General features: G+C 18.3%; 2 protein-coding genes across 2 annotated transcripts in view; both read left to right on the forward strand.

The window, feature by feature from the left end:
- The window catches only part of PRSY57_1457200 (hypothetical protein), a gene marked incomplete at both ends in the record, with an annotated part of 10,443 nt that extends 2,479 nt beyond the window's left edge, over positions 1-7,964 (forward strand). Inside the window, one exon of the mRNA XM_012910168.2 lies at positions 1-7,964. This exon is cut by the window's left edge and continues 2,479 nt beyond it. Coding sequence (XP_012765622.2) covers positions 1-7,964 — 7,964 coding nt within the window.
- A 1,873-nt stretch (positions 7,965-9,837) lies between these two features.
- Positions 9,838-11,544, forward strand: PRSY57_1457300 (cysteine proteinase falcipain 1; the record flags this gene model as incomplete). The annotated part of the gene is made up of 1 exon (XM_012910169.2): positions 9,838-11,544. The coding sequence occupies one exon, from the start codon at positions 9,838-9,840 to the stop codon at positions 11,542-11,544; it is 1,707 nt and encodes a 568-aa protein (XP_012765623.2).
- Between the last annotated feature and the right edge of the window lie 348 nt (positions 11,545-11,892).

An 11,892-nucleotide genomic window follows, 5' to 3' on the forward strand; every position in this document is an offset into this window, starting at 1 on the left:
TCACACAATTATTTAATGATACAAACAGTAACGAGGATGAAGAAGATGTGAAGACATACGAAAATTTCAATATTTCACAGTATGATAGTTCAGGTAATTATGATATATATAAGAATTATAGTAATAATATTAATGATTGTACAAGGTATAACGGAAATAATGAAAGAGCTATATATATATATGAATATTTAATTTACCTTTTAAAAGATAATAAGAATTTTTATATGATAAATGATTTTTTAGAAGAAAATAGATATTTCAAAAATTGTAATTATAACTTTTTAAATAATTATTTTCATATTGCAAATGATTATATAATTGTTGCAACGAAGATAAAAAATGCATTATGGTTGAATAATAAGTATATATTTTATGGTATTAGAAAACATATATTGATTTATTTAAATTTAATAAATTATGTAGAAACAAAATATATATTTTATGAAAATAATTATAATTTAAAAAATTTAGTGTATTATTTGTATATAGATAAAATTGTGAAAAGTTACGATTTCAATTTATATACCTATGAAAAAAATTTGTACGTATTAAGAAGAATATTATTTTTTGATAGTAATATAAATATATATCATTTATATAATAATATTACTATGAATGATAATACATTCAAAAGTATTTTTTATACGATATATGAAAACATAAGTGTGTATGATTCTTATTTAATTACATATCAGGATATGGAACAACAAAATCTATGTTTGAATCAGAATGTATATAACAACACAATAGATGATCAAGAAATATATATCGATGATGAAAAAAATAAAAATAAAAATAAAAACTATGGAGATATTGCAAATACTACAACTGATAGATATAATAATTATAAAGATAATTTAAATTTCTTTTTTAATTTGAAAATGATCAAGAGGAAGAAAAAAAATGTTGATGATAATATATACCAACCTGTTATAGGTCAAAATGATACATATGATAATAATAATAATAATAATAATAAGAGAACTTCAGTTCAATTTAATTTTGATAATTTGGAAGATAATAAAAATGAAAATATTAATATTGAAGATAATAAAAATGAAAATATTAATATTGAAGATAATAAAAATGAAAATATTAACATTGAAGATAATAAAAATGAAAATATTAACATTGAAGATAATGATAATAATAAGACAGATAATTTAATGGTAGAAAAAAATATTTTTCAAGATGAAGACAAAGATAAAAATATCAATAGTACAATAGCACATATAGACGATAAAAAAAAAAAAAAAAGAAAAAGTATGTATTTTTTAAATTTTTACAACAAAAAGATATATGAAAAATATAATAAAAGGAATAATTCAGAAATTATCTTAAGTACGTCATATAATAATATGGAAAATATTATAGGAACAACAAATAATAGAAATAAAAGCTTCTTTGTACCGAAGAAAAGTTCTTATAATATATTTCATAATATAATATCGAAAGGGAACATATATATAAATAATATAAAGAATGAAAAATTTATAAATTATAAGTATTTTCCCTTTAATTATTATAAATATTATTATTCATGTGATGATCTGATGGATTATGTAAAAAATGAAAATTTAAAAACTTATTTGAGTTTTAAAAATAATCAACTTAAATTGTTAATATATAACTTTTTATACCTGTACATGTTTGATGAATATATATATATGCATACACATAAAAAGGATATAAATGAATATTTTAATTTTGTCAATATTTTAAAAAAGAAACAAAAATTAAGATACAGGGTTTATCATTTCTTTTCTAAATCAAACAAAGACATAGGAGATGAAATATCCTATTACAAAAAATATATCAAAGAAAAATATTTAAAGAAAAATAAAAGGAAAGATAATAAAATGTACAATTCCATGTTTAAGGAAAAAGGAATTGATATAAAAATGAAAAAGGATATTTCATTTAAGGGTAGAAATAAAAAGGAAAATGATATATGTCCAAGAAATCAAAAATTTTCAAAAAACTTATTGATGAAGGAGCATAAGAATGTGTCTGTAAAATCTCTTTTTGTTGATGATAAAAAGAATTATAGTATTAAGTGTATACATTTTTTGAGAGATATTTATAAAAAGAATTATATAAATTATCATATGAAAATTAATATAGAAAAATATGAGCATATATGTTTCTTATTTTTAATCACTGAAATGTTATCTGTAGTATTATTACCATATATTAATTTTCATATTCCCTTTGTATATATGAAGATTAATAAAAATATAAATGATATAGAATTTACGCAGATAGATAAATTTAGGTTTGAAAATAAATGCTATGAGCATGAAAGTGAAGATGATGGTGAGGAAGAGGACCACCAGGAAATAAATATTGAACAAGTAGACATCGGAAGGGGAGATGATGAAGACATAAATCATAATAATAATAATAATAATAATAATAATAATAAAAATAATAGTAATAATAGTAATAATAGCAATAATAGTATTAATGATATTTCTACGGTAGGCCTTTTTGATTCTTCAAATATCTCTAAAATGTATAACCCTGAAAATAAGAATAATTTGAATAACCTTGAAGTAAGAAACAAATTAACGGTTTCTAGTACATATAACATGAGAGACGTGAAAAAGAAAGAAAAAAAAAAACTTTTATTATTTAATAAAAAAAAAGGAACCAAAAGTACATTAAAATTGTCTGCAAAAAGAAGTAAGAAAACGTACTATCATAAAAAAGTTACAAGTAATACGAAAAATGAAACATTGTATATACAAAAGTATTGTATACACAATGAAAATAAAATTAAATATAGTATAGGAAAAAGAAATTCATCTAATATTTTTAATAGGAGAAAAAATAAAAATAAACAAAAAATTATAAGTCACACAAAAAAGAATAATAAAAATAATTTAAAAAAAGACAAGGATAAAGCATTATATAAATCACATGATAATAATAATGATAATATTTATTATATTAGTTTATGTAATATGAATAGAATAAATGAGAAATTATGTAAAATAACAAATTTAAATGTAGGTACCAAAAGTATAATAGAACATAATTTTTTATACAATGATTATTACAGTATAGATATTAAAGAATTTAAAAAAATATTTCATAATAAAGGAAAATATTTTCTCATAAAAAAATATGAAAAGATTATTGCTTTAGCATATTTTACTAGATTTAATACATATTTAATCTTTTCATTATATGAAAGAATAGCCATGTTAAATTATTTATATTCTAACTATAATTCTGTTACATCTATTTTAAGATATCTTAATTATATACATTGCAAATTAATTAATAAATATGCCCCTGACCCTTATCGTGATAAAAATAAAAAAAAGAATACGATTGAAAATATTCATAAAGATAAATATGAATATAATGAAAATGGTAAAAATTATAAGAATTATAAAAATCATAAAAATGATAAAGATGAAAAAAATATATTTTACTGTGATAATATTTATGAAGGAATAAACAATCCATTAAATGATAATATAAGGTTAAATAGTTATGGTACGAATCAATATGTAGAACATAATATATATAAAAATAATGATATAAATGATAAACCAAATAATACAAATATTTTCTTTTATATGAAAAATGAAGACATACCTTATAATGATTATATATTTAATACATATAGTACTAATTATATAAATGATAGAAAATATATAACAGAAGAAAGCCATCCACATGTTAATGAAAATGTTTTTGAAAAATTAGCTAATATTAAATCATTTCGTTTTTCTTTATTTTTTGATATATTTTTTGAATTAAAGGTAAATTTTAATCATTTCATTAATAGTCATATATGTGTACAAAACGGACTCAAATATTTATTTTTCTATATGAAGAACAGTCACAAATTTAACTTAATTATTGATTGTAGGCAAAAGTTGAGAAGAATAGCGTATATGAAATTGTTTTGTGACAATATAACTAACAAGGAAAAAGAAGAAAACTATGACAATAATATGTGTGATAACAAAATGTGTGATAACAAAATGTGTGATAAAAGTTCTTATTATTATAATATTTATAAACCAAGAAATAATTTTGAACACACGACGAATAAATATAAAAGCAATGAATATAGTCTACACACTGATGAGCGCATTTTTATAAGAACCAAATCAGGTATTATTCTTTCGAAAAAAAATTTCATACATTTGAAAAAAAGTGGTGAGTATATTTTAGATATTAAAGACATATTAAGAGAACGTAATACACATTATATGCATAAAGAACATATAAATCATAAAAAAAAGAATGCAAGCATTTCTATGAATGATTTTTCTTTAAATACACATTTGTCTAAAGATTCCTTCAAGTATTCAAATATGCAAAATGATAAATACAATAATATAGGTAATAATAATTATAGTCATAAATTATCAGAACATATAAATGAAAAAGATAGACATAATAAATATAAGAAATATATAACAAATGATATATTTATAAACAATAAAGAATATATTTTTGAGCATAAATTAGATATGAACAAATTCAGAGGAAGTAAACTTTATTTTATTATTGGTATATCATTATTAAAACAAATAAATACAAATCCTTATTATGATAATATAAAAGAGGTTCATTTTATATATGAAGAAGATGATATGATTAATAAAGAAATAAATATAAATAATATAGTAAAAAATGATTATACTGAATTATTACAATTAAGTTATAAATATATTATGAAAAGTATACATATAGATCCTAATAGTATATTAAATTATTATTATTTATGTATTATTTATTTATATAATCTAAAAATAAATAAGTGCTTATATATTTGTAAAAATTTTTTGATCAGACATAATATTTACGATATGTATACTTTTCCTTTCTTTTTGTTAAGTTTGACTGTAATGAGCTGTAGAACAGTACAAAACAAATCAAAAAAAAAATATAGAATAAATTATAATAGTAATAATATAAATATGCAAGATAATTGTAAAGACAAGTACTATTCTATACCTTATAGAGGTAACCAAGAAGAAAGTAAAAACAATATAATATTATCCCAACATTTAGAACCCTTTCAAAAATATAATAAACAATATGCTTCAGTACTTAATAGAGTAAAAATAAATTCTCCGCATTTTTTTAATTCTATAACAAATATGAGTGATATATATAACATGAATAATTCAAATATTTCAAAAGTTTTAAATGTTTCAAAAGCTTCAAGTGATGCAAACCATTCAAGTGATGCAAACCATTCAAATGATTCAAACCATTCAAATGATGCAAACCATTCAAATGATGCAAACCATTCAAATGATGCAAATCATTCAAATGATACAAACAATTCAAACAAATTATGCAATATAAGTAATATAATAAACTGCAACATTTTGAAGAATAAGGAAGACGAATTTGTTGTGGAAAAACAAAATGATCAAAAGAACATAACCGATTTATATACCAATAAGAATAAACATAGTTGCGTGGAAGAAGGCAAGAATAAATTTAAAAAAGTGATTTTTTTTTCTGATATGAAGAACAACGATATAAATAATAGTGAATATGAAAGTATGGGAAACGCTATAAATAAAAGTAATTTTAATAATGAAAAAAAGAATGAAAGAAAAACATTCGAGGAAAATAAAAAGGCTGTCAGTTTAACAAAGGTCAATGATGATATATATCACAAAAGGGAATTAGTGAACAAAGATTTCCTTGACTTATTAAATAAAGCTATGAACATATTTTCTAATAATTTTCTTTTTCTGTATTTGTATGTCTATTATATTATTCATTATTTTTCACTTTATGATATATTATTCATATGGGAGAGAAAAAATACCAAAAAAAGGAAAGAATCTAAAAAGTATCATCAAAAGACATATTTTCAAAATATGTCCTTAAATAATTTAATCAATAATAATGTTTCAACGTCTCGTAGGAATAAAGAAAATACTAACCTTTTCAATATTATGAACAAGAAAAACCAAGGAAATAAAAATCTAACAAATTGTATCAAAGAAGAAATTGATAAAATATTATTTTCTATGAAAATATTAGAAGATACGAATTGTAGCGAAAATGATGAAAAAACAATATTTGGTTCATTAGAAAAAAAAAATACAAAAAATAGAAGAAAAGCAAATACTCCAAACATATATCGAACGAATAAAAAGAAAACTGGACAGTGGTATAACAAATTGAGTTATTTAAACAACATAAATATAAATATAAATAGTAATAATAATAATAATAATAATAATAATAATAATAATAATAATTCTTATAAAAATAATAATGAATATATTAATATTAGTAATATAAAATTATTACCATGTTGTATACCCATATTGATTATATTATATAAATATATACATAGAAATATTTGTTCTAAAAAGGAAAAAAGTACTTCGGACGTATATATATATTTTCATTTACATAATTTAATGTCTGAAATAAATATAAATAAAATTACATGTGAATTACATAAAAATAATTGTTGTAATAATGGTACGAAAAAGGATCAATTCGATGATAGTAATTGTTTTTTTATATATTCAAAGGAAAGTGAAAAAATAATAAATAAAAATAATTTTTTTTATGATAAAATGAAATGTAATACATCCTGGATTAATAATGAGGATCATGCACTCTCAACAAAATATCCTGATTATCATCATAACAATGTAAAAAGAAAAATAAGTGTAAAAAATATATATTTAGAAACTATGGTATGGATAGGTTTAAGCGAGGTTTTCATATATCTAAATGTATGTCCAAAACTTATTCTATATTTTTTTCATATAATTAATACCTATATAAATTTTTATTTAAGTTTGAATAAAAATAATAATACATATAACTATGAAAAATGTAATTTTTTTTATAATTTAACGCACCAATTTATGTGTGTCAAATGTCTATTTTTTTTTTATTTATATTCAAGATGTACAAAGAAAAAAATATATAATAAAAGATTTACCAGAAATAGAAATGAATTAAATAATATGCCTGAAATATTACAATGTTATAATACATATTGTACAAAAAAAAACATCATACTAAATAAAGATAACATTACGTCGTTTAAAAATATATATATGAAAATTCTTTTATTCGAGAGAGAAGCACAGAAATGTAATACATATATGGATGTTTTTGATAACCATCAAATATTCTTAGAAAACAATCATATATGTTTGCAGGATGATCATATTCCAGAATATAATTTTAAATTACCATATCGTACTATAGACAAAAGCAAAACATTAAAATCTAGATTCTGGCCTTTTAAAACTAAAAACAAAGAATTTAATACTATAAAAAATGATATAAAAGATATAAGTAAAAAAGATAAACCTAATGTGGTAGAAAATGTGAAAAAAGAAAATGTTGAAGATAAACATATGTTATCTGATGATAATAAAAGAAAAGAAAAGAAAAGAAATATAAAAGAACATAAGGAATTAATAAAAAAATTACATTTAGATGAACAGAAATTATTTAATTCAATATTTTATCATAATAGCTTCAATAAAAGACATGAAGAATATAAAATAATAAAAAATATAAAAATATATTTATCCTTAATGACCAAAATATATTATAATAATAGGAAGGTTCAAATTTTATATGCTCGTTATTATTTTTTAAAAGAAAAATATATAAAGGTTATAAGTATCTTATCTTTACTTAATGATCATTATAAAAAAAAAACATATTATTTTAAAAGAGACGAAAAAGGTTATCTGACAAATCTACAAAGAACTAGCAACAAATCAAATAATAAATATTTAAATAATATCTTGTTTTTTCATTTAAATAATCAATCTGATTTTTTATATGAATATTTAAATATCTATATGTATTATCAATCATATATGAAAATAAAAAATTACAAAAAAGCTAATTATTATAAAAATATCTTAAATACTATATTTTTATATTGTCCAATTATACCATTCCATTTCTTCCCATTTATAAATCTTTAATATTTGTAAAGAACACAAAAATTTTAAGACAGAAAAATTTTATCTCATCCATGTAACTTTCACTTTTTTTTTTATTTCTTTGGAACCTTTGTGATTCACATATATATATATATATATATTATTATTATTTTTAAAATTTATTTGAATAAATTCATAAATTAGATCTATATTTTATTATGTATAAAAAAACGTATATATATATATATATATATATATATTTTTTTTTTTTAAAGATTTAAAAATTTACGGAATTATTAATATATATATTATATATATATGTATATTTATTAATTGTGTTATCTTTTTGATTTTTTTCTGTACTGCCATATATTTATACATAAATAGAATTTTTGTGTGTTACATTTCTGTTTTTTTCCTTTTTTTTTTGTCTGTCCCTTTTTAGTTTATTACATAAAAAAAAAAAAAAAAACAATACATAAAAATATATATATATATATATTTTTTTTTGATATATATTTGTCACTTATTTTTAATTAAAATTATATATATATATTTAATTTTTTTTTTTTTTTTTTTTTTTTGTGGAATGAAGTATATTTTTGTATTCTATTATAAAAGCATTTTAAAAAATTTTTTTTTAAAGTTATTAATAAGAATATATTTCGTTTTTTCTTTAAATATAAATAATTATTATCCTTAAAAAAAAAAATAATAATAATGATAAAACCCAAATTGAATAAAAAGAAATTGTTGTTTCTATATATTATTTCATGATATATAAGAATAGAAAATAATTATTATATAAAATTTTATTATATATAATATAATACAATATAATATTATAAATTCATTCTGTGTCATCTGTTTTTTTTTTTTTCTTTATTTTTATTTTATTTATATATATATTATATATATATATATATATATTATTGTAATATATTTATAAATTAATATTATATTTAAAATGGTATAATATAAAATATATATTAAAAATTTAATATAGAGGATTTTTAAAAAGATATATTATATATATATATATATATATTATTTGGATCGCTATATATTTTATTATATATATTATAATATACATATAAAAAATAATATATAATTTTATATATATTAAAAATATGTATATATAATATAAAAATATATATTTATTTTATATCTCTATAAATAATATAATATATTAAAAAAGAAAAAAAATTTTATATATAAAAAAATATACATTTTGCTATATATTATTTTTATATAATAAATATTTTAATAAAAAAAAAAATATAATAATTTTTATATATAAATATTTTTATTTTATAATGAAATTTTTTTTATAAATAGTTTATCTTTCTCATAATATAATAAATATATAATATATTTATATATTTTTCTTTTTTTATTATTTATAGAATTATAATTAAATATATTTTAATATATATTATATATATTATATATATTGCTATAATTTTATAAAATGCCTTTTCTATTTTAAGCTTAAAAAAAAAAAAAAATAAAAGCAAAAAAGAAAAGAAAAATGAAAATATTATTATACATACAATATATATAATATTTTTATATAATCTTTTAATTTTTTTGTGTACGAAAAACAGAAAAAAATTATTGAAAATATATTAATAATTATTAAATTTATATAATATTTTTATAGATAAATATTTAATGATTACGATTATGTGATATAATTTTTTTCTGTAACTTATATATATATATATTTTATAATTAAAATTATTTGTTGACTTTTCCTTATTATGATTTTTTATTTTTTTTATATAATTATATAAATATATAAAATATATATATTATATATATATTATATATATATTATATATATTTGTTGAATCCATTTATATATTTTGTTTACATATTTATATACCTTTTTTTATCATTAAATAATAAAAATATGGTTGCCATAAAAGAAATGAAAGAACTTGCATTTGCTAGGTCAAGTTTAGTTGAGACATTGAATAAGAAAAAGAAATTTTTAAAAAAAAAGGAGAAGAGAACATTCGTTTTATGTATCTATGCATTTATTACTTTCATAATATTTTGTATAGGAATATTATATTTTACAAATAAATCATCCGCATATAACAATAATAATAAAAATGAACCTAGTTTAAAAAAAGAAGAAATTGAATTACTTCGCGTTCTTTTAGAAAAATATAAAAACCAAAAGGATGGTATCTCTAATGAGTCCTCCAATGAAGAAGATGAAAAAAAATACGCCTTAAACTCACAAGCTTATAATAATAACAATAATATTAGTAATATTAAGAATGATAGTATAAAATCTAAAAAGGAAGAGTATATTAATTTAGAAAGAATATTACTAGAGAAATATAAAAAATTTATCAACGAAAATAACGAAGAAAACAGGAAAGAGTTATCAAATATATTACATAAATTATTAGAAATCAATAAATTAATTTTAAGTGAAGAAAAAGATAATAAAAAAGTATATCTTATAAATGATAATTATGATGAAAAGGGAGCTTTCGAAATAGGTATGAATGAAGAAATGAAATATAAAAAAGAAGATCCAATAAATAATATTAAATATGCATCAAAATTTTTTAAATTTATGAAAGAACATAATAAAGTATATAAAAATATTGATGAACAAATGAGAAAATTTGAGATTTTCAAAATGAATTATATAAGTATTAAAAATCATAATAAGTTAAATAAAAATGCTATGTATAAAAAGAAAGTAAATCAATTTAGTGATTATTCTGAAGAAGAATTAAAACAATATTTTAAAACCTTATTACATGTACCTAATCATATGATACAAAAATATTCGAAACCATTTGAAAATCATCTAAAAGATAATATATTAATAAGTGAATTTTATACAAATGGAAAGAGAAATGAGAAAGATATATTTACTAAAGTTCCTGAAATATTAGATTATAGAGAAAAAGGTATAGTACATGAACCAAAAGATCAAGGACTTTGTGGTTCTTGTTGGGCTTTTGCAAGTGTTGGAAATATTGAAAGTGTGTTTGCTAAAAAAAATAAAAATATTTTAAGTTTCAGTGAACAAGAAGTTGTAGATTGTTCAAAAGATAATTTTGGATGTGATGGTGGACATCCATTTTATTCATTCCTTTACGTTTTACAAAATGAATTATGTCTTGGCGATGAATATAAATATAAAGCAAAAGATGATATGTTCTGTTTAAATTATAGATGTAAGAGAAAAGTATCTTTGTCATCTATTGGTGCAGTTAAAGAAAATCAATTAATTCTTGCATTAAATGAAGTAGGACCATTATCTGTTAATGTAGGAGTAAATAATGATTTTGTAGCTTATTCTGAAGGTGTTTATAATGGCACATGTTCAGAAGAATTAAACCATTCTGTACTTTTAGTTGGATATGGACAAGTAGAAAAAACTAAATTAAATTATAACAATAAAATACAAACATATAACACAAAAGAAAATTCTAATCAACAAGATGATAATATAATATACTATTGGATTATTAAAAATTCATGGAGTAAAAAGTGGGGAGAAAATGGATTCATGAGATTAAGTAGAAATAAAAATGGAGACAACGTTTTCTGTGGTATCGGTGAAGAAGTCTTCTTTCCTATCATGTAAATAAAACTTCAAATGAATATATAAATATTATATATATATATATATATATATATATGTACATATGTTAAGATGAAAATATATAAAGGCGAATAATTTCTCATTAACATATTTTATATACCTTATCTTCATTTTTGCATATCAAATTAAAAAATATATTTTTCCTTTTCTAATTATTATACTTCACATTTATTTATGTATAATATTAAATAAATTTATATGCTTATTTTATTTATTAGTAAATTATTTATAATTATTCATTTTTTTTTTTTTTAATTTTTTTTTTTTTTTTCATTATTTTTTTTTTTTCGTTTTTTTTTTTTTTTTTTTTTTTTTTTTTTTTTTTTTTTT

The sequence above is a fragment of the Plasmodium reichenowi genome, chromosome 14 (assembly GCF_001601855.1).
Source record: "Plasmodium reichenowi strain SY57 chromosome 14, whole genome shotgun sequence".
Lineage (NCBI taxonomy): Eukaryota > Apicomplexa > Aconoidasida > Haemosporida > Plasmodiidae > Plasmodium > Plasmodium reichenowi.